Source organism: Rhipicephalus sanguineus, chromosome 7 (assembly GCF_013339695.2).
Source record: "Rhipicephalus sanguineus isolate Rsan-2018 chromosome 7, BIME_Rsan_1.4, whole genome shotgun sequence".
NCBI lineage: Eukaryota > Metazoa > Arthropoda > Arachnida > Ixodida > Ixodidae > Rhipicephalus > Rhipicephalus sanguineus.
Window position 1 is genome coordinate 138,887,339 of NC_051182.1, and position 23,456 is coordinate 138,910,794.

The 23,456-nt window shown below is 48.6% G+C and overlaps 1 protein-coding gene across 1 annotated transcript; it reads right to left on the minus strand.

Moving 5' to 3' along the window:
• Window positions 1-18,909: 18,909 nt before the first annotated feature.
• Window positions 18,910-23,378, minus strand: LOC119400914 (putative nuclease HARBI1). The gene is made up of 5 exons (XM_037667805.2): window positions 23,244-23,378; window positions 22,827-23,126; window positions 22,007-22,142; window positions 21,063-21,553; window positions 18,910-19,319 (listed from the first exon to the last, which is right to left on the minus strand). The coding sequence occupies exons 1-5, from the start codon at window positions 23,376-23,378 to the stop codon at window positions 19,293-19,295; spliced, it is 1,089 nt and encodes a 362-aa protein (XP_037523733.2). The 3' UTR covers window positions 18,910-19,292.
• Window positions 23,379-23,456: the final 78 nt, after the last annotated feature.

Sequence of the window (23,456 nt, forward strand, 5' to 3'; positions counted from 1 at the left end):
CTTCCTGCTCCACCGGTTCATGCTGCGCCACGGTCCACCCCAGGAGCTGCTCAGCGATCGAGGCCGTGTCTTCCTGTCGGAAGTCGTCGGAGCCATCCTCAAAGAGTGCAACGTTGTTCACCGCAAAACTACTGCTTACCACCCGCAGACGAATGGCCTCACCGAACGCTTCAACCGCACGCTCGGCGACATGCTATCGATGTACGTCGCCGCCGATCACACAAATTGGGATTCGATTCTGCCTTTCGTCACCTACGCCTACAATACCGCCCCTCAAAGCACAACTGGTTTCTCACCCTTTTTCTTATTGTACGGCAGGCACCCGTCGCACACAATCGACACAATCCTTCCATACACGCCGGATCGATCGGAGTGTGCGCCTATTTCTGCCACAGCCAGATTTGCTGAGGAGTGTCGCGAGGTTGCCAGGACCTTTACTATGCAGGACCAAGAGCGGCAGAAGAGCATTCGCAGTGCCACCAATACTTCTGCAGCCACGTTCCTCCCTGGAGCGCTCGTATGGCTCTCGGTTCCTACCACTGCAACTGGCCTCTCCTCCAAATTGCTACCCAAATACGAAGGCCCCTACCGTGTCGTCGAACGCACATCCCCGGTCAACTACCTGATTGAACCTATTGAACCATCTTCGGACATGCGCCGTCGAGGGCGCGACATTGTCAACGTGGAGCGCCTCAAGCCCTACCATGACCCGCTCATAGTGAGCAGCTGTTAGGTCGCCAGGCGGCTCCCTTTTCGTACCCGGGGTAATTGTAGAGAAGCATTGGAACGCTCTAATGGGTCGTCCTCTCAAGCACCTCCTAGTGGCTCACCCTCTTCGCCTATTCTCGGAGAGCACGCCCCTCGTGCTCGTGCTCGTGAGAGTCTGCGAGTCTGCGCTCTGTCGTTGTGCATCGCCGCCGTCAATCTCGCCGTCAATAAACGTCTTAACACTACGAATAATAACTGTTGGGGTTTGACGAGCCAGAACCACGATATGATTATGAGGGACGGCGCGTAGTTGAGGGCTCCCTAAATTTTGACCGTGATGCCAAGGAAAGACAATGATCCCAAGGAAAGTATAGGGGGTGTTATCTGTAGTAATTAGAATATAAATGTGAAGAAAATAAAGTGGATGAAAAGATAACTTGCCGCCGGCAGGGACCGAACCTTCGACCTTCGAATAACGCTTCCGATGCTGTACCACTGAGCTACGGCGGCGGTCATCCTCTCGTCCACTTTATGAGGTATATACGTGCATTTAAACCTAGGAGTGTTAGTCAGCGCCGATCGCAGCCATGACGGCGAATGTGGAACACTCTTTTTCTGCCTGTTGGCGTCACGTAGCACGTGATCATTTTACGAGCTGGCAGCTGACCAATAATCCTTCGCATAATACCTGAAGGCATGAAGTCTTTCTGCCAATGCAAGGTATATATGTAAACATGGTAACGAAACTTCCATAGAAGCCTATGTGTCAAGTAGTTGGCGGCTCGTTGCCACCGTCGCCACCTGCGCATCGCGGGCACAATTAATAGCAAATGAAAACAATAAAAAATGATATATGACGTCACAACCGGAAGTGGTAGCGACGTGGCGCATTTACACTACATACATGGCGCAAAATTGATTTTTTTTAATTGCTGACCTCTTACATGCTTTTGATAACTACGCAATTTTATTGTGTCTTGATATTGCGTGTGCGAGAAAAAAGAAAGATCAACAAGAAAGATTGGGGAAGCCAGCTTGTTTTATTAGCCAAATAGTGTACTTCCAATATACACCAACATACTTTGCAGATGAAATTATGATACAACGGCTCACGAGCACAATAGCACAATAGTTCGAAAACTCACGTTGCCCAGTCGAGGAAAACCTCTGCAGTGAGACAGCAGCCTTGAAAGTATCACTTTGGCAACCTTACAGTACAGTGTTTCTTTGCTTAGCGTGCCGCATTCACCATCACGAAAGACGAAAGGCACGCCGGCCGTGCACGAGCGAAAGCAGTCACAGGAGCGGTTATCTACATGCTCTGTGAGCTAGTTCAGCTTCTCTGAAGTGCCACGCCAGTAGACAACACCTAAGCAAATAAATAACCTACGGAATGTACGCACGAAACCACCGCGCAAAAGTGGGTGACGCCTCGTCGACCCGACAAACGGTGGAACCGGCGGAACTAAACACAAGCGCACACAGCAGACTGCCTGCATACACCCCCCATTTATGGTGCTCGACAAAAAAAAAAAAATGAGGCAATAAACTATTTAGACAAGTGTCAGACAGACCATCAAGTAAATTTCTAGTTTACATTGGCATATATAAAATTATGAGCACTCGAAAAAAACATTCCATTGAGTTTTTGGTGTTCGTTATTTATCTCCTCCTCACCTAGCCGCATTTCAATCGTACGACGTTCGTTGATGTCTATGGCAATAGGCTTTCGTTCGATGCTTCGCGACCGATATAATGTGACCTTGGCTTCAGTGTACTGTACCGGCCAGTACTGCGTCCCGCTAACATAGTACTCGATGTCTTTCATCGTAGGCCTTTGCAGGGTTCTCCAATGGGAAGAACCCTGCGGAGGTAGAGGTGGCAAGTAAACAGTTTTTGGTAAGCAAGATCAAGGGTCCTCGTCCGTCATTATCGCTCAAAAACCTGCGTGACCCTAACACTGCAGTTTAATATATGACGGGACAGGTCCGACTGATTGTAAGCATGAGGCAGACTTGGCGGCCTTCTTCTTGGATGATTAGGGGGTGACAGCGGCCTCCCTCCCCTGCACTCACCCCCCCCCCCCCCCACACACACACACACACATGTGCGCGAGCCTATCTTTCATCCTCTCCTATGCGAACAGGTCGCGACGTCTATTATTGGAAGATGAAAAGAAATCTGAAAGCGACTGATATCAGAAAAAAAAATAGCACTGCATTCATGTGCAAGTGTGGTGCAAATATGGTTCATTTCAAAGACGGTAGGCGTAAGAGTGACTGAGGCTTTGGCTTCCTGGAATTTTTATTTGTGACGCTCAGCCAGAGCTGTTTAGGTGGGTTGGCTCAATATTCTTATTTGTTTCCGATGATCAGCTAGACGTGGAGTGATCCTGATTCGCGATGCCGAAGCGCTTGACAGCATCGAAGCTGAGGTATCGCCTCACGATGCGCCAGCAGTCGTCGTTGATGTCGTGCAGTTGCACTCTGCAGCCGTCGACAGCTGGAGCGCACGTCACGCGTTCCTTGACCACACCGGTGAGTCGCATGAAGTCGTGCAGGCCGTCGACGCTTCTCAGACGACTTCGGATCTTACTGGCGACTTCGGCCGCGTCGATTCCCTCCTTCTCTGCGAGCTCTCTTACTAGCGCTGGATGCCGTGAGACTTTCTCGAATGCAACGGCGGTGTACCTGTTTGTGATGATATGGATGATAGAAAAAGCGATTAGTTGCAGAAGACACTTCGAATTCCTGTAAGGTGAAACCTGAAGAAGCAAAAAGAAAAATTCCGACAGATTCCACGCATTGTGGGAATCAGTTTCATGCGAAGCAGTCAGCCGAGTAGCAGCCGCCTATGTCTGCTTTCTTGCTTTCAGCCAAGCGTTACATGCTGAATCGACGCCTCTGTGTAAATTGAATAGTTGCGCGCATATCGCGGATTGGCCAGGAAGGACGACTACATTATAGCGTCCAAAAGGGTAGCTCATGGTCCGAGGTAGCACCGGCACTCACGTTAGAGAAGAGACGTCAGTTTTATCACAACGAAGTTTACACTACAGTACCGTGCTGTGCATGTAAGTAGCAACGCTTAACTACAGCTTGCGAAGTTATAGGCGCATATGGCATGTAATGTTGATACCATTGTTATAAAAGCGGATAGCCAACACAGCAACCACAATTGGCGTTCCCCGGACACGACGCCTGTAGTGTCTTTTTCCGAAGTAGCTTGAAGCACTGGCGAGGCGCCGGGGTAGAATTCTTGGCTGCCATGCAGAGCGCGCCGGCGTTCGACTCCGGCTCGAGCCGTGGCCTTTATGCCTTACTTACAAAGGGATTATTCACCTACTGACAATGCTGCCGACGCCAGCGCCGCATTATCGCGACACGGGCTCCTGCATCCTATCGCGTTAAGATTTCGAAAGTCTAGGTTGATATGGACTGTCAGTCACCTGTGGCCCATACCCGCATACCACGGGTCCTGGTATGCGGGTATGTGCCGCGCGTGACTGGCAGGCGAAAAAAACATATCTCTTGACAAAAGCTAGTTATTAAAAACGACTCCGGGTTCTATACAGCAGAGACCCACTGAAACATTTTGGTAAAATTGCAGTATTGCGGTACAATATATGTGGCTTCCCAGGTCAATTCAACGCCGCCGATTAGAAACACATGGGGCCCCATTGTAAAACATTAAACACTCTGGGAAGCCACGCGGTTTGTAGTACGACGCTGTAATTTTAACAGAATTTTCAAATAAGTATCTGCTGTATGAAACCGGGAGTCGTTTTTGACAACTGGCGTTTTTCTTCAGATATAATTTTTTTCGCCCATTTCCCTTTCAGTTATGGCAGGACGCCTCTGTAACCGACGAGAGATGGCGCAACGTGCACATGTCCCCCAAAACCTGGTCATGTCTTGAAAAGGTGAAACTTTCCTTTCGTTCGTAAACAAGTGCTTCGCGTTTGAAAAATAAGACATAAGAACGAGACCTCACCAGTCGAGACGGGTAGTGTCACTGAGGGCAGCGGCACGTTCCACCAGGCCAGAGTTCCTCCGCGTCGTTTCCCTGATGGTGAACAAGTTCCGCTTTGCTTCGACGTCCACTTTAGCATAGTACATGTCGAAGTCGAGAAGGTTATAGTTGTCACCAATGGCTTTCGATAGGAGGGAGACCAAGTCGGTGGCGTTCCCATCTCTTTGATTCATCACAAAGCATACTTGAGTGATGCATCGGCTGAACCCGATGGCGCGGGTGAGACGGTCGTTGTACTGAAAGCTGCCGCTGCTGAAAAGATTGAGATATGTGATACTCGTGTTAGCTGATATTGATTCGAAGAGGAGCGTCCAGCACGACGAGGTGACTTTGTTGTTCGCCGTGCTGAACCGGTCTGTCAAGGTCAGTCTCAGTTGCCGAAGCGTGGTTGTTTTCCGGATGTAGTTCGCCAGAGCAGAGAACAAGCGTTCGCTAGCCTGGTACACATCAATTGAGAGACGAGTGAAGTGACCCAAAGAAGGCAGTCGTTGTAAAGCGTCAATTTGCAGGGTCTCGTCTCCGGAAAGTTCGATGCTCGAAAAGACCCTGAAGTGCATCAGGTTTATTCCCACTCCGTATCTGCAATCTCCGAAGGAAACGCGCGTAAGTGAGTCTGTCTGCGCCACAGTTTCGAGCACGGCTGGAAACGCTTCATAGATGCACGAGTCCACGCACCTGACCTGTAACTTCTTGAGATGTCTGTTTCTTGGCAGCAAGGCAAAGAAAGCTTTCCAGTTATTTGGATGCCACAACGAGTACGCAAGCGTGAGCACTTCCAATGACTCGTTCTTAACCAGCGCTTCCGCGCAACGCGTCATCGTGGCCTCTGATATTTCAGCAAAGTGGGTCCGCGGCCAGGTGATATCCAGGTTCCTGAGGGCTGAACATTGTGCGAGTATGCTGGTAATGAAACGCGTGCTTCTCTCACCGCCGCAAACATTTGTAACCTCAAGTGTAGAGAGGGTGCTATTACGTACAAGGGCCTCCTCGAGAAGAAGCTCTTCGCGATCGACATTATGTCCGGTAACCGATAGACCTGTGAGCAACCGGTTACTCCTCACGTATTCCCTGAGGTATCCTGGCGGCTCCTCGGCCATCCACTGCGTCCCCAGGTGAAGGGTTTTCAGGGTCGAGTTGGCGGCTAGCGCGTCGATAAATGACTTTGGCAGCTGGCTCTTATCGTCAGGCGCGTCGAAGTGCAGAGAAGTAAGGCAGGTCGTAGTTCTCAGAAGGGCCGATACGGCATCCACGAGAGCGTCGCTACTTGGACACCAGAAGAAGCAATTGAGCACTTCGAGACTTCGAAGCCTGGGGAGGACTGTAGGAATGTGGGTGTGCACTGTGTCGCCGCCAAAGAAGTGCAGCGTAAGCTTCTTCAGCGGGAAGTTGTCGGGCAGCTCTGACAGGACGACCTCACTGTGCGACTTCACAGAATCATCTGTGAGTTCAAGGTTGGTGATGCAGACGTGCGTTCTGAGCAGCCATAGAAGGAAAGGAGTCGCCATGTAAGAATTTGTGCCTGATGTAGAGATCAGATTGAGTGCCGATGTGTGAATGCTCACTAAGGACAATGACCCTCCGCGTTGTTCCCGGAGTTCTAGGCCGATGTCGAAGAGCAGCTCGTTGCAGTTCGAGAGGCAATTGTTGATCTGGCATACATCATCTTTGGACGCCGTGCACTGCGGTCGATATTGATCCACTCCACGATCGAGAATGCCAGTGGTGTCGCCCCTCTCTGCGCAGACCGCAGTGGACAATCGCGCCCTCTTCGCCGGATGGTTCTCCATCGTGTTCCTCCGAATGGTAGCCTCGGCCAGCTACCAGCTTGAACCTGCGCAAAAAGAAGAATGGTACGTTGGACGCTAGCGCATGTTCCCATCACAGATCTAGTACGGACTCTAGAGAAAAAGCTCCCCATAGGGCCAAGGCGTTGGAATCTACAGTCACAAGAGCGCAGTCAATGTCGCCATTACACTACGCTGCGAACATTACCAGCCTCTGTGATGCGTGATAAACTTAATGAATGAATGAATCAATGAATAAAGAAATAAAATTGTATTTATCTTCCCCATACAACAAAGGAGGGAGGACCACAGGCCAATAGCTACAAAACTCTAGCTTGAGTGCGCTTGAGGCCGAAGATAACACACGTGCTAGATACATTGCAGAAAAACAAAAACGCAGGCGACAATGAAAATTGATTACATGATTTACACAGGTATAAGATTACATAAAAGATCCAGAACTGTGCAAGTGGAAACAAAATGAAATACTCGTGTAATACAGACACACACACACAAAAAGAGAAGTCTACACGCTGCACCTCACAAAACATTTAAAATTTTTTTTATATGTTAGGGTGAGTGTGTTACTATGATCGGTTTCATAGGCGTTTAAGATCGCTGGCAGTAGGAATTTCTGAGTCTCATTTCGACAGCTTGTTCTTTTTCGAGTGACAGTATACTTTTCAGCACTTCCGGTACAAACAGCTTTGCCTTTTAAGGTTGATGTAGCTAGAGCTAGCGGAAACTCATTTATGGCATGTGGTGAGAATCTGAAGTAATCTAAAGTGAATTAAAGGATTCGGCTGTTGCCTGAAAGCACATTGGGAACATATACTTCGCAAAGTATGAATCATATATCTATGAAAATAACAATATGTATCGAGTGAGAAACAAAATTCGGCAGACCTCACGTACCGTGGGAGTCGATGTTATGCGAAGCATGCGGCGGGAAGGTGACTGTGGCGTATTTTTTTTTTTACTGAGCGAAACGCTACGACATGATGCTAAAGATTTATATAAATTTTATACGCACACATATATGCTGAACAGTCGCATATGTGTTATAAACCAGTTGTTTAGAGTTGGGTAACGCTGCCAACGGCAACGTGGGTATTAGCAACACCAGAAGCGGTAAGCTGATATGTAGTGCTTGTCCGTTATCGTGGAGAAAGCAGGCACGTTTCACGAACCCGTGTGCATGTGTGGAAGGGGTTCCTAACAGTCCTTGAACAAGGTCATCATCACCGTGATCAGTGAGCACTAGACGCTGGTCATAACTTCTTATCGGATCCGGTCGCGATCACGGTGGAGAGGGGTCCATGTGTAGTGAAGTTATAGTACAGCTGTTAGAAATCGTGGATGCCTCGGTCATTTCCTCGACAAATTGTCTGTCCATAAAGCCGGCGACATGTCGGAATCTGAAGTCACCCATCGCGTTGGTGAGGTTTAGGCCGTTGAGGCTGGTAGGCCTGGATAGGGCTACGTAGACCAACATGAGTGGATGGTGCTTGTCGTATTCGTAGCCTACCTGGGCGTATGTGACCTACGTAGCCTAGTATACAAAGCGGCTGTCATCAATCTGTCATCATCCTCGGTCAGAATGAGGTCATCGCCGAGCCTCGTAAGAAATGAAGAGGACACTGCGTCGTTCTGGCGGACTAAGTGCACTTTACGCTGCGATGATGTGAATATCATACGTAACTTTCGTTAATGTATTCCTCTGGGGTCGAGCAATGCTTCAATATAGCCTGCTGAATCATAGGAATACAAATGTAATGCTTATTAGACTGCTATAAAAGCGGAGCCAACACTGGAGTGACGGACGTAAATCTGATATGACGCGTGCATTGTAGGACTGAGGTTGTACCGCCATTACGCCTGCATAGGCTGTTTTTTCAAACCAGTTTTTAGACCTGGCGTGGCTTTGTGGTAGAATACCTGATTGCCACGCAGAATGCTTGGGTTCGATTCCTGCTTGGATCCTGATTTTTATTCTTTCCATTCGTCGGATCAACGCTGCCGATGTCGGTTTTTTCTTAACACTCTCGCATTTAAATTAACGATGTTTGTTCTCGCCGTTCCTGGGTAGATATAATCTGTCAATCACCTGTGGCGCATACCCGTACACCGCGGCCGTTGGTAAACGGGTATGTGCCACACGTGTCTGGAGGAAAGGGTTTGACGACGCGCGCGACAGGATTTTCACGTTATTCATGTCATGACCACACAGTGATATTCAAGTCCTTTTACCCTCCCATGCTAATTTTGGTCGACACCAAGTTAAGGAGGCGATCACGAGAGCACCCAGACGTAGGCGGCTAGATAGATAGATAGATAGATAGATAGATACGTAGATAGAAACGCTCAAAATGCCAGAGGTTCGCTAAGAAATGCTTCGCATTTAATAAGCATATTGTCTGCTGCGACGCCAGGGGCGTGTGCCTGTGCGCTGAACAATTGCCAGAGCTGGGGTAAACGCGGAGGGGGGGGGGGGGGGGAGCGTGTCAGCGCGTCTGCTTTGCATCGCCGTCGTTCTGCATCCGAGTTAACCCTTTGTGCGTCAGCGGGACGTATGCGTGCCGCTTTTCCTTCTGTAGAAAAGCTTTCTCCCACATCCCCCGTCACAATCAGCGCAACGCTAAGTAGCTGACACGTTTCCCCAAGTCTTCGTAATGTCGAATAAAATGGTTTTACCGCGTTTTGCAACGGTGGTGGTAGTGCTAAAGTGCCGTTGAAACTTGTTCAATTTTTATGAAAGTTTCTTGATCTTCACCTTGTTCCGATAGAAAGAACCTACGATTCGAAATGCTCAATAATTTTTCTCTTTTTCTGGTTTCTCAGAGAGGTAAATTGAGCTTCTAGTCTTGTTATGTTTTTGTAAATTTGTGCAGTAGCTCGGCCGAAAGGTGCATCAAAAGCAAATTCCCTGCAAAGTTGTCATTGCATCGCTAAGAGTAATTGTGGATAATGGTGGGCCAGAATAATTTTCTTGAGCAGACATTCAGGGGCAGCAGCACTACTCGATAATTTCAACAGCCTAAGAAAGGACATGAAAATGTGCAGCCGCGGACACGTCTGTGTAGAGCGCGCGAGCAGCCGGTTTTGCTAGTGTGCCTCGATGTGTGTGCCCCCCTTAGGGTGTTGCCATTCTTTGAAGGGGCTGATGCCGCCGCGATGCCATTTTTTTGCCCCGCGTCTCGTGCTTCTCAGCGCAGCCGCCGTAGAGCAGTCTGACGCCGTTAAGACGCCATGAGCTCATATATGGCAGTCGTGCCGCAGTAGACGCCGCAGATGTCCTCACCCTGTTGATGCACTCTAACATCACTATTTCTTTAGCTGATGACTAGCGCCACCTACAACGCATCAAGCAGGCCTGATTCCCTACGTGTGCAAGCCTAGACATTGCTTGCTTTTCATGCTGTCACCTGCCGACCGCTTTCTCCTGGCAAACGTGTGCTTTGTGTAAAAGATGTCATGGAGAGGAAGAAGTGCAATGTCGGTGTGCACGTGAAATGTTTCAAGGCTTACCACACCAGCACATAGCACTCCTAATTCGCAGTGTCCTATATGTATAGGATGGCTTGAAAAACAGGGTTGCGTTTACCTGGCAGTAAATAAAGAACTTGTGCTTTCTTTTGAGGGCAGAAGTACACTTTTTGTAAAAAAATATTCGTTTTGTCTTTTTTTTCTGATTTTGGGCATATATGGGTTAACGTAGTGTACGTAAAACATGGCGGCGGTTTTGGACGCCGGCTTCGAACTGAAGTTAGCGTTGATGTGGACGGATTCACTACTTTCGCAGCAAACGACTGCGTAGAATGGCTTCGTTTGCCTTCACGTAGCTTCGACGCCCGAGTATTACCGATACCTTTGCGTAGTCTTTGTGATCGCTTCCCCTATCCAACGTCCTTAGGCCTAACAAGAAGATCGCTGTAAACAAATCTGCAACATAAAAATTTTCGCTGTTGGGGCGTGGTTCATATTTATTTACTTTTATTGTTACTAAAAAAGTTGTAATATTGCTGCGTGCGGAGATACAAGCAAACATTCTCAGTTTTTTTGTTTTCACTTTTTTTAATGCATACACCTTCCGCTAGATGACGCCACCGTCAACGCATGGGCACGTAAACGATATCCCGCTAAACTAAAACGCGCTGTCCGCAACGAATGTTTCTGGAACGGTAACGCTATTCTCTTAACTAAAGGCAAATATTAAGTCGACGTTGAATATTGGTACAGCGGTCCAGAAACATCGTAGTGCTACTTTAATGCCAAGGAAGTGCTTATTTTGAAACAAAATCACGTTTTAGTGGTCCGCATCGTGTTAGCGCACTTCAAATCACCCGCCTGAAAGCGGTATTTCGCACGTCATTGTTATCGTGCCGAACGTTGCCCGCCTTCACTGCTCGGCGGCGTGCACTGGCGGCGTGCACAATTCGGGCATCCGGCAACATTACATGCATGCGGTATTTTGTCGAACTTTCTGTCAGAGCCACTTTCACAAGCGTGCAAAACGCACGCGGCAGTACGCGATACCGAAACTACCACTGAGACGCGACCGCGTGAGCGAAACAGGGCTCCGGGCGAAGCGCAGTTCGGCGAAAACGGAACTTTTGAACCACGCGCGCCGTTCCCCATGGCAACGCCAAAGAGGTTCTTTTTTCCATGAATCAAACAGAAACTAACAAGCAGCATTTTATTACGTCTCTAGATGCACGGAAGGTTCTTTTTTTATTGCAGCTAGTTTGATTACTAGTGATTAATTGTATTCAGACTTTCTCACGTCATCGGGATCACTTCCAAAATGTCCAACTCGTGGTGCTCATCGTGTGATACATTTAGCTTAATTTCTCGGTAAGTACGGCCCTGCTGTTGATAATATTGCCGTTTTAGACGTTGTCATACATTGAGCTTTCACTCTGACATAAATTGTTATTTCCCTTTAGTGTCCCTTTAACCCCCGCTGTCACGCTAACGCTAAATTGGGCTGTCTATCATTAACCTTCCTGCTTTCTCATCAAAATGGAAGCCGGTTAACCTGCAGCAGCCAGACTTTCGTTATTCAGGATCAGAGTTTATAATAATTAACCAGTTGTAATGCCTCGATTGCCGAACGTGACGTGGCACGTGAGCCTAATTAAACTAACAAAACGTGTTTGCTTACTTGTGAAGCGACGCCGAGGACGGCGTCGTCGAAGCGCTGCCGTCGCGGATCGCGTGATGGAACGCTGTCACCGAAACCAAAGGATGTTGATGTTGATGCCGATGGGGCTTTCGAATGTAAACGTGGCAGGGGTGCAAGGCCTATTCACATGAAATTTTGCAGGGAAGATAGGTCCAGACAACAACAAGGGGCACACGATAGTTGCGACTGAAGTGTGACTAGGTACATTGCGCCCAAATCACACAGGGACCAGCGAATTCCGTTAAAACTGCTTAAATGAAACTCCTTTAGTGAGTTCGACAGTGTTGTTGTTCTCTCAGCATGACTCATACCCAATACATGAGATTGGTCGAGTAGTGGGTGGAATTTGCGTTATTTTCCGTACGGCAACGTTACTAATTGCTGTAGTTAATATATTGATTTGAACTGGCAGTAATCAGCAATGAAATATTTAAAGCTGGCAGAATTTGGCAAGGTACTCATTTAGTCTCAAAGATGAATTCCTCAATGGCGAAGACAACATCCCTGTGGCTCTATGCCAGAGTAGTGACGCTAAAGGAAAGAATTAGCGGTTTGTGATCACGTCTTACCAGAACTTTTGCGAACTTTGTCCCCCTTTACATTTTCCGCTGTGCAGAGTAGTAGGCACGAGTGCACAAGGGCAGGCCGACAACATTGCCTTTGAAAAATTCCCTCTCTCTCTCTTACGAGCTTACGACAGAAGCCGCAAAGGCCTCAAGTGGCGCTGCTGCGACTACGTCCGCATGCAAGATTTCACGTCTAATCGCGCCGAAAGCATTCTAATTCGTGCGTGCGATTACAAAAACGATAATTTGCTCAAATAGAAAGACTGAAAAAATTGTAGTGGCCTAGCTCGGCTATGCCAGGATATACGTAGCGTGAGCTAAGGTTCAGCTGATTATTCTTAGCTCTCCTGGTTCTCTAGGATTACCTTGATTATCATGATTACTGCTGCTTCGATGACACACACACGGTATACGCATTATGTGACACGTGTATATTTATTTTTTGCTCAACGTCATTTTTCTATTGCCACAAAGACGGCACGCTGCCGTCTCTATGGCCCCAACGCCCGGCGCAGCGTAAGACTTGGCTACTGCGCAACAGAGGCGCACAGATGGGCGCGCGCCCGCGCCAGTGCATCTGCCATGGCTATGACGTCATTCCTCTGGAATACGCAGACCCGCGAGGCCCGCGCGGCGGCAGCGGCACTAGCTGTGCGCCGTGACGTCACTGCTCCTTGCGCATGCGCAGCACGTCTCTCAATAAGCCACGCAAAGCTGCTCAACCTAAGCCAGTGTAGCTAAGGCTGAAGAACGTATCTGCTTTTATCACAGAAACGTCTACCTGCAAGCACGTTGACAGCAATGTTGGCAGGGATGCTGGCAACACTGCACATTTGTTTGGGTGCGCGCGTTTTCTCTGGCAAAAGTGGGTCGATCCCGGTGGCACTGAAAAAGCACGTGCGGTAAAGAAAGCTTCCAAAGCCTCGGATCTCTGAGGTGGTGCATAATCACGTTGGGTGCAGAAAACTTCCTTGGGTGTAGATCGATAGAACCGAATGAGATCAGCAAGAAGAAAGCTTTCGCCTTCGGGTTGCTTTAGGCAATTGTACGCGTGACTTCTTCATTTATAGTTAGCTTTGAATAGCACCATTGTGCGAAGTCAGCACGGTGTACTTTTAAATAATTTAGATTGCTTTTGAAAGGTATTGTTATCAGTGCGCCTTGGAAAAATGTGGGGTCGCTCACGGCGCTGCAGGGAAGCGCGCTCGTAAGTTTAGTCTGCTGTGTTACGCCCACAAGAAATGTTCGCGTGTCCTAATTCTACGCGCGTTTTCTATATTGTGGTGGACTGAATTGGACGCTTGCTGAGTGCACTGCGTCCAAGGTGCCTTACGTCGTGCTTGAAGGCATCCACTGAAAAGGGACGAACTAGCATTCGCCTTGAGTGATGTTGTGTGCGACTTCGGTGACCCAAGTGTCAAGGCGTCCGGCCTCCGGAGTGTGGACGGATCCGTCACTACGCGAGACGACAATGTTCCATGCAAGTAAGCAAACATTACTCTAGCTACTGACTGATCACGAAACGTGACAACAGTGAAATGACAAGTGGCCTCGATAAAAGATCAGATTGCCGTATCAGAAACGTCTGATCGCAGACAAACGCACGATACAGACAGCATCAATTCTTGGAAAACGGCGCACACGAATACGCTTGCGACCGGTGCACCTTCGTGGGCCGCATTTCTATACGCTCGCCGGCGCCGGTTTTTTCACGTACCAGACTGCCACCGAAACATGTACGTCATAACAAGCTTCAATTGAAAAGATGTCCGCTTGTGTGGTCTTTGCAGAAGAGTCTGAGCGAGAGTCCGCCTTCAAGCAAAGACAGCTCTACGCCTCCGCGGAACAAGCAGCACAGTCGCAGCGAAAACTAGACGAGCGGGAGTTATAGATCCCGTTGTAAACTCTTTTGGGGTGACTACCTTAGTTAGAGTTCCAAGGTACCCACTACGCCATAATTCATAACTGCTAATTCGGGAAAATGGCCGCTTTGCCTCATTCATCCTTCTACGGGGAAGCGAGACAGGCGCTACACATCTGAAAGGCATTTCGTGCAGGTCGTTGACGCTGTGACTGATGACGATGGAGGGTTCTTGCTGAGCCCTTTGTAATGGGTGGGAAGCTTTAAACCACCCACTCGTTACGCAATTCAAATTGTGGGACGCCTGCTTGTTACATCACTTCACTACGCTATATTACGTCTGTTCACGTGATTCATTGCCCGACTTGACGCCTGTACAGGGTCTTCTTGCGAGAGGGTTTCAAGCACCGGCGTGGCTCTGTGGTAGAATGCTCAACTGCAATGTAGAGTGTGGGGGTCCAAATACCGCTCGATCCTGGATATCTTTTTCTCATTGTGCGATAGTGGTTACGGACGGCAGCGGTGGCTGTGGTGGCAGACATCTATACGGCACCAAAATCGGCTGTTATCTCGTGGCAGTTTTCGCTGTAAAAGCACAGCCTTTTCCTTTCACATTCAGCATCAAGTGGTCTATACACATCGTCTGACTAGATGTACACAACAAAGCCGAGCAGCTGATCGGGGCACCTCTATCCAGCCAGCAAAAAAAGACTGGTGGCGTCGGAATCGGAGAGGTCCACCCAGTTACGCCTCGTGCTCTCTTCACTGCCACAGCGGCCGTTTCAAATGACGCAGAACACAGCGGTTATCAGGCTGCAAATTCGCTTGCAGCCAAAAAAAAAAAACAAAAAAAAAAACAATCAAAGAAACAAGAACAACAAAAGAAGACCGATCTCTATCGCCCGAATAATCAGCGGCAATCGACAACACGTTGGAAACTTTTCGATGTTTCGCAGCGGCGGGGCGATCTTTTCGTCGTGACCCGTTCGAAATTGCGCCGAACCGTCGAATTTGCGACTACAAGTTTGTTTTGGTCATAACCGCTGTTCCGCACTGTGAAATGAATTTAGATTGAAAAGTGTTTTGAAATGCGTGCTCTTTGATACTATTGATGAAAAGACAACAACAACATAACGCGTACATTGATACATTATGTTTCAAAAATTATGCAGTGTCTATCACAAAGAACAGTAGAAGCAACGTTGCGCGCCGCGGCAGTCGCAGAGCAATACTCACAGACCACGTGAAACGAGACCGCCGTTAGCGGCAGTCGCGAAGCGAATAGAGTGACCGGAAGGATTTCTTTCGCTGCAATCGCAGCATGTGAAGCAGCGTCAAGCTTACCCTATGCTATCCGTAGCAACATCACCACACTAACTTTACTCTGCAACATGCACCCGGTGTACCGCGCACAACCAGTGAAGGCAAGCCCGTGCCATTCAAGAGCAATACGTATGCCAACCATGCACAGCCTAGTAAGATGCGGTGTCTTAAACCGGACGAGCAGCTATGGCAGTCACCCAAATCGTCAATAACGAACGTCAAAATGACATCCAAGCACGTTAGCTCAACATAAGCCTTAGGAGCGGGAGCTCAAGCGCTTGGCTGTTCCCAGGCTGTGGGTCCCGCGAATTGGCTTTGCGCTCCAGGCCTTTCATCCTCTCCTGTACTAATAGTTCGCTTGGCTACGCACTACCAACACTCCGTCAAAATTACAAACGGGTGCATGAGGGTTGCGCTCTGAAAAGCAGATTAGACGTATGATTGGCAGATGAGAATTTCGAAAATGGGTCGATATGGCGTGCACACACACACACACAAGCACACGCCACGCACACATACATAAAAAAATTACACCATTTCCCGCTAAAGGGGACCATGAGGCGATGCGAAGCCGGAGCACTTGCACGATCGCGTTCCGTTGGCGTTCTTTCGGCATGCTACCGACCTCGCGTCGTGGAACGCGAAGAGGAACGCTACGCGCTTCTTGTCTTCCCTCTAGCCTGGTCGTTACTTCTCACAGGGCGAGTGGGGAACGCGGTGGGCAGGCGTGCGAGAGAGGGGCAGCGTAGGAGAGGAGAGAGAGGGGTGGTGCGCTGGTGCTCATCGCGGCGTTGCGCAGGAGAGAATTTCGGCATGTCTAGCCCGCGTTTCAGAGGAAGAGTGGAAAGCGGGAGGGGAGAGGTAAAGTGGAGAGGGTATGCGCATGCGCACTAAGGGTGGTCACTCCGCACACCACCACCACCACCGGATTGAACTCCGCCATAAGATACTTCGCATCTAAAAGAGACTTATTGCACATGCATGCACACAAATGCCGTTATGCCGCTGGCTCGACATGCCGAACGTTGCTTCGCATGGCCTCATGGTCCCCTTTAGCCGGAGATGGTGTTTGTTTTGTAGCGTTAGCTACACTTGCCTAGCCAGAGCAGAGGGGCGATCGGAGATCTGTTCGTTCTGCGTTCGTTCTCCGGGTAGCTGACGTCACAGGAGCGGGCGGGGTCAGCTCTCTCTCGCCGAAAACCACCGAGAGAAAGAGGACAGCCAATCGTCAAGCGGCGAGCTTTCCGGAAGTAGACGCGCATCGTTTGGGGGACCGTATACTTGAAAACGAAGTGTTTCTCGTCTTCTAATAAATGCGATTGTTATTCTAAAAGGTATTGTTTTCCCTTCTCAAGCTCAAACACTCTCTGAAATTGCAATAAATTTGAGTACTGACATTTATTAATGTTAGTTTTCCGGATGCTGTCGCTAGGTGGTGTCGCGAACCAAAAAACAAAGAGAAAACTAGCGGGTAGCGCAGTTTTCAAAATGTCGTCGCGCAGGCGAAACGTGTGTGGTCCGTCCGGTCCGCGGGTGTCCGACCGCCAACGCGAGCTCCTGCTGGCGTTTATGGAAGAGCACCCCCAGGTCGCGACGCCCTCGTACCCCTTGGACTCCTCCTTCACCCGCGAAGTCCGGAACGACCTCTGGAAGCAACTGAAAACGCTGCTCAACGAGGCCGGCCCGGCGGTAAGGTCTTTCGCTCAGTGGCAGGCCTTCTGGCGTAAGGAGAAGTTCAACGCGGAACAAGAACTCATCCACCTGCGCGAACAGCAGAGGTGAGTGCAAGCACTGTTATATCTCAGTGGGTCATTTTACACTTCCTGTTTGTGCTTTACAGGGGCACCGGAGGCGGCCAGGTGACGGGCTACCGTGGTCACATCCTCACGGATCGACGGTGCGAGGGGCCCCGTCTTCGAGCGGTCGGAAGCGGTAATAAGCACTGCTTTGGAATATCATTGTTACTTCTTTGCTGCGAACTAGTGTGCTCGTTAGCTTCTAGAAATTACGCGCAGTTTTTTACTTTTTGAAAAAATTTCGAGTGGATCATTCGGCCTCTGCTGTGGTGGAGATACTAACATGTTGCGCCGTCCAGAACAGTGTGCGAGGCAGTTACATTCACGGTGATCACGAAAGAACAGTCACGAGCTGTATTTTGAAGCTCATTAAAGGACTGTACGTGTTCCAAATCATTTCTCAGACCCTGCAGTCGACTGAGGGGCATGGCCAGTGGGTTTGCCTTCTCTTCTCCCCAAAGTTTCAGTGGCATAGTATGCCACTGTTGAAACAGCCGTTAAAGAAGCATCATTGTCATGCTAATTGCAGCATAAGTACATGTTAGCACAATACTCACGAATGTTTGTGGCTCTCGGTTGCTGCACTGTTGGCGTTACTGGAGACAAGATTGCAATGTAGCCTTTGTTTAACGTATGCTTACAGTTGGTTCCCCCAGAGCAGAGCCTGCAGGCTCGTGAGCTCTCTGGGGACTTCCGCCGCCCTCAGCCGTTGCCTGCACCGCCAAGGGTCTCGGTCGGGGACAGGCCGGGCACCAGCGGCTTGCAGGTAACTTTCACACCTTGCACTTTATGTTTCTTATTGCACTCAATGTGTCACTAAAGAAACTTCTTACTATAACAGGCCTTCGTGAGCTCTGCTCCGGCTGCCGCTGGTGTGGCCGAGGAGGATGCGGCCCCAGCGTGTAAGTTTGATGTTTTCCTGTTAACAGTATAAGTCGTTTAATAATCCATTTCAGAGCTTTAAAACACTTGTTCCATAGGTGTCTGCTGTGAAGTAAAATAATGTTTTTGTTTCAGTACCCCAGCGCCAACCGCGGAGGCGCCAGCCATCAGCCGTCCGCGCTGTGCTACCAAGTTTAATGGAGCAGCAGCAGCAGACCAACACGGTTCGTGAATACCAACTTTATTAACAGCAGATGATATTACAGGCTCATAGGTGATGCTCATGCGTGCAGGTGTATGTTAGTACTAAAGAAGGGTTGAAGGTGAGCTAATTGTTTACATAACTGTCAGACTGAATAAGCAGGTATCCTGCTTTGTAGTTAAGGTGAAACAGTAAATTTACATGAAGAATGTGTAAAGTCTCGAGATGGTTCCCTGTAGTGTCATATGCTTCTAAAGCATTATATATGAAAATGTGCTATTGCCTAAGGTTCTGTACAAAAAACGAACTTATGTAACTTATCATACACTAATGCACATTTTGTACCTGTGTCACATCTGCTTGTTGCATGTTTTGCATACTGCAGCAAGTGAGGGTTCGGAAGGAGGTTGTGATTATGTCGGTCATCTCGTAAGGCCGAGCAACGGTTGTGTAGCCCTGAAAAGGGCTGTTTGGTTTCTTCTCGTGCAGAGGTGGTTGGAGGTGCGAGATGCGTTTGATGAGTTGAGCAAAGAGCAAAAATGAATTCCGGCACCGTTTCGGTGTGTCCAAACGAAGTGCATTGGTTGTGCGGTGAACCGGCACCATTCATGGATGCCGTTGGGCCAGTGGATTTTCAACAAAGAGGAAATTGTTGTGCACACTGAGACTCTTCACGAACAGAAGCTTCCTGCGAAGAGTCCATAGCGAGAAATGCATGGATGATAATGGCAACACATTTCTTGGTTTCCAGCTCCTGGTACAGCTGCGCGATGTTGGCGATCGGCAGGCCGCGGCGCTGGAGCTGCTCGCTGACAACACCAGGCGGCAGGGCGAGGCACTGCAGCAGCTCGCTGACGAGGCCAGGCGTCATCGAGCAGCCGCTGAACGTCAGGCCCGGAGTCTTGATGACGTCGTGGGCGAGCTGCAGGGCATCGGTGCCCTCGTCCGGACCCTCACTGCGGCGCTCCAACGGCAGCCACCTGCGCCATAATTTGTCTTTTGCAGTGGTGTTTTTTTTATCCTATGTATTCTTTTTCTTTCCCTGCATATCACAAGCTGTGATATGTAGGTTTGTTACTGCAGTGCCGTGTTTTTTTATGTATTATTTCTGTTCATTTCATACCACGAGCTGTGATATTTTGTCTTACGTATTCTTTTTTTTCTTTCCCTACATACCACAAGCTGTGGTATGTAGGTTTGTTACTGCAGTGCCCTGTGTTTTTTTATGTATTATTTCTGTTCATTTCATACCACGAGCTGTGATATTTTGTCTTACGCATTCTTTTTTTTCTTTTCTTAGATACCACAAGCTGTGGTATGTAGGATTGTTACTGCAGTGCCCTGTGTTTTTTTATATATTATTTCTGTTCATTTCATACCACAAGCTGTGGTATGTTGGTTTCTTTTTGAAGCACCCTGTAAATTTTCTTTTCCTGCATATGAGAAGCACGGATGTGCTGTTTTATTGTACATAGCACAGTGCAGTTGCAGTGGTGAATCATGTCATGCCACGTCATTGTCTCTTCAATCTCATCATGTGAGGTTATCCATTCAGCAGTTTTGTAGTAAATGAGCATAGCGCAATGAGATTGCATTTAGAATAATGTTTTTGCAATGTGATTTTTTAAATCTCAACATACGATGTAATGCAATAAGAAATTTTGTAATATATGCTCACAGTGTAGTGTATTTTTATATTTACAGTCTGCACTAAGTGTTTTCTAGTCATTTTGATACATCCGGCTTGCAGCTCGATTTTTTTGCACATTTTTGCGAGCTTTATAATGCCATAAAATGGAAAAGCGATGCTGATATCCGCAAAGTTGGTGATATTAATATTGCCGAAGATGGGGAAAAAAGCGTTACGTCTCCGCTGCGACCAACATCCCAAGAAGCATGCACTGTATGATTCTTAGGAACAAGACTGACAATAGGGCCAAGGCAGACTAGATGCTTTCAGCGCCTGAGGAGTACACACAGCTGTCATTTACATCCACACCATGTCCTCATGTGTACAACCCACCCTTGCATATAACAGTGCATCGCTGACTCTAAACCATGCAAAATGCAAAACAAGAAAGATCCCTACGCAGTGCCGTGACGGCGTCTTTCTAACATTATTGCAAAGCAGTTCCGTGAAGCCAACGTACGACTTAGGAAGCAATAAATTCTCCAACAGTTTTGTGTCGAATAGCTCAATATATCGAACCAGTTATAGTCTTTTAGTCAATTCGATATATGTGGGTTCAACTGTACTTTGTTTTCATGTACTGCAATGACTTTTGTGTTGCAAAGTGAACGTGTTGATGCAAAGTAGCTTTATTTTGCCTTATATGTGCATTGCTTGTGATATGTCTTGTGAATGTTTACTTCATGTGTAAAAGCACAATCCTTGTTTCAGTAAAACTAGCCCCTGTTGCTGCGCTGGTTGAGGCTGCCTTTTCAGGTTACCACTTTGGCTGTGAATGGCATCGTGTGCCATTTACAGTTGAGCTCTCACTTGTGCTTAGTGTGAAGCACCATATTGTGACAAGCTGGTCAAAGTATTTCGTTCAGATGGCATTGCTTGGCAAAGGGGTCATTCATTGTAAAGACAACCCTGTTTCATTAAAAATGTTGCAACAAGTTGTCAATGTTGTTTCATTAAAAGAGTGCATTAAAATAAAGTGAGCTTTTCTTCAACATGCCAGTGACTAACATAAGGAACAAAGAGAAACACGCACCACGCAACGCTGCCGAGGTCGTTGCAGGCGGCTGCGTACCCTACGCAGGTGCGCAGCATGTGGGGTCCGCGGTCCACGGAACAGGTTGACCACGCGGCTGCGCTGCTGCTGGCCCTTGAGATGCAACAGCCGTCGTGCTGGACCTTGTTCTTGTGGCGGCGGTGGCTCATCAGCTGCTGGTGGCACCTCAGAGTCGTCATCGTCGTCGGTGTCGTCATCGTCCCCTTCAGGAACAGGCTCACGTGCCGCCATCGCAATGTTGTGAAGAGCTGCGCAAGAAGCAATGATGGTGGCTGCTTTGTCGAGGTTGTAGAGCAGAGTCCGGTAACGCTGCAAGCAGCGGAACCTACTCTTTAGGACCCCGATGCACCTCTCCACAACATTGTGCATGGTGGTGTGGGCCTTGTTGTACTCGCTCTCAGGGGTGCCACTAGCTGGACGTCCGAGCACTGGCGTCATGAGCCACGGTTCCAAAGGATAGCCAGAGTCTCCTGCACAAGGGCAGCATGACAGCTGTAGTTATAGTGTCACGTGGCAGTGATACTCACGAAGGCAGCAGTCAGTGTGTTCAAGACTAAACTTTTTTTATTTGGATAAATTTGTGCCCAAAAATGAAAATACAATGTGCAAGGCATTCGCACGGTAAAGTGAAAGCAGCATGAGCAACTGTGAGCCGTCAAGTAATCTTAACATCAGCAGAATGCGTCTTTAATAAAGCAGTTATAGAACCTTCCAGCGTTATCGCTGGTGCTTGCATAAGCTCTCGAAACTTGACTGTTTGCGTTCTGCGTGTGATCACAACAGATTGATCGAAAAAAAAAAATCACGAAGAAGCTTTCCAGGCATTAACAATTGGTGTGGCTGAAACATGAATACATCAATATAAGGCAATAAACGAACGTGGAAATATCGTCTTGAATGTAGCAAAGATTGCCAGCACTTACCAAGCAAGCATTCGCCAAGCCGCAGTTCAGCTCCCACGTGCCGCCGAAGAGAGCTCCTCCGCCACACCCACGAGTCATGGCACGACCCCGGGAAACATGGATTGATATCCAGAATCCAGAGGTCGGCATCACAGGTCTGCGGAATTTAATTGAGCCAAAATTGTAGTCACAAAAGACCTCGCAAAAGCTGTTATGTTAATGTAACTACATATGCCTGCATTGTTACCTACCATTCAAACATAGCTATGAACACATCGTCGACAAGGTAGGACTTATACCATAAGCGCTAACACATTCACTTGGCTTGATCAAGACTGTGAGAAATGGTATATAGTCTGCATGCTTATTGTTTGGACCAACCCAGCTTCTGGCCACAGCAGGCTTTACCCCAAATTACTACTGTATGTTTAAGCAACTGTATCACAAACTACTTAGAGCATAAAAAGACTCGCGAGTGAAAAAGGGTGATGAAACAATACGTAGTTAATTAAAGCAACGCCCATCACGACAATCAACAATGAGGACACACATTATGCATGGAGCGCTACTCTCAAGAAATACACATCGAGAATCATGGTTGAGGGTACATTTGGCGATCGATCAATGATAATTTTATGCACTGTCGAGGCCACTGAAGCACAGCGAACTGCGCGCCGCAAGATTTCATCGCTTATACTAAGCGAGGTGCCCCGAGACGAACCCATTACCGTTCTGGGTAGTCGATTCAAAATCCCGCTCCCAGAACACTGTCGCAAGTCTCAGTAAAGCGGAAAACTAAAAATGAAACGATTCGCTACGCTTACAATGCATGAATACTCACGATCATGGTGTTCAAGGCGTAGAAGCCCTTCCGTGACATGTAATTCGCCGTGTCGCCGGGGCTCAGGCCGTGGGGCTTCTGGATGGCGATGAGCGTGCCGTCGACGCGCCCCAGCACACCGGGAATCCGCCCGAGCCGCGCGAACGACGCCTTTGTTCGCTCCTTCGCTTGTGATGTTTCGGGAAACGCCACCCACCGTTTTTGTCCGCCAACGACAGCGATGGCGTGTGCCACCTCGTGGATCGTGTCGCTGACGGACGGCTGCGACAGGCCGATGAACTCCTCACTGCCGACAGCTCGCTAGAAGCACCCGGTCGCGAAAAATCTCAGCGCACACAACACCTTCCGCTTCGTTGAAATTCCACTGGCTCGTCGGCACCCGATGATGGGGTCCAGTTCGCCGCACAACCAACGTACCGTTCGTTTCGAGAAACGAAAACGACGCCGGAATTCACACTCGCTCAACTCTTCAAAAGCATTCCGCACCTCCAACACCTCTTCCTCTTCGTCGAGAATCGCCAACGCTGCGACAACACCCGAGGCGAGCGCCATTTTCTCGAAAACTACGCCGTTGCGGCAGCCGAAGCCGCCGTTCAATCCAATCTACGCCGTGAAAAGCCGCTTTTACGC

Coding starts and splice junctions, on each gene's coding strand:
- LOC119400914 (XM_037667805.2), bottom strand. CDS start 23,378: ATGGCGCTCGCCTCGGGTGTTGTCGCAGCGTTGGCGATTCTCGACGAA. Junction 21,554..22,006: donor GCTTGGCGAATGCTTGCTTG/GTAAGTGCTGGC, acceptor GCCCTTGTGCAG/GAGACTCTGGCTATCCTTTG. Junction 19,320..21,062: donor GACCTCGGCAGCGTTGCGTG/GTGCGTGTTTCT, acceptor ATTATGGCGCAG/GTGGCTGCCGTTGGAGCGCC.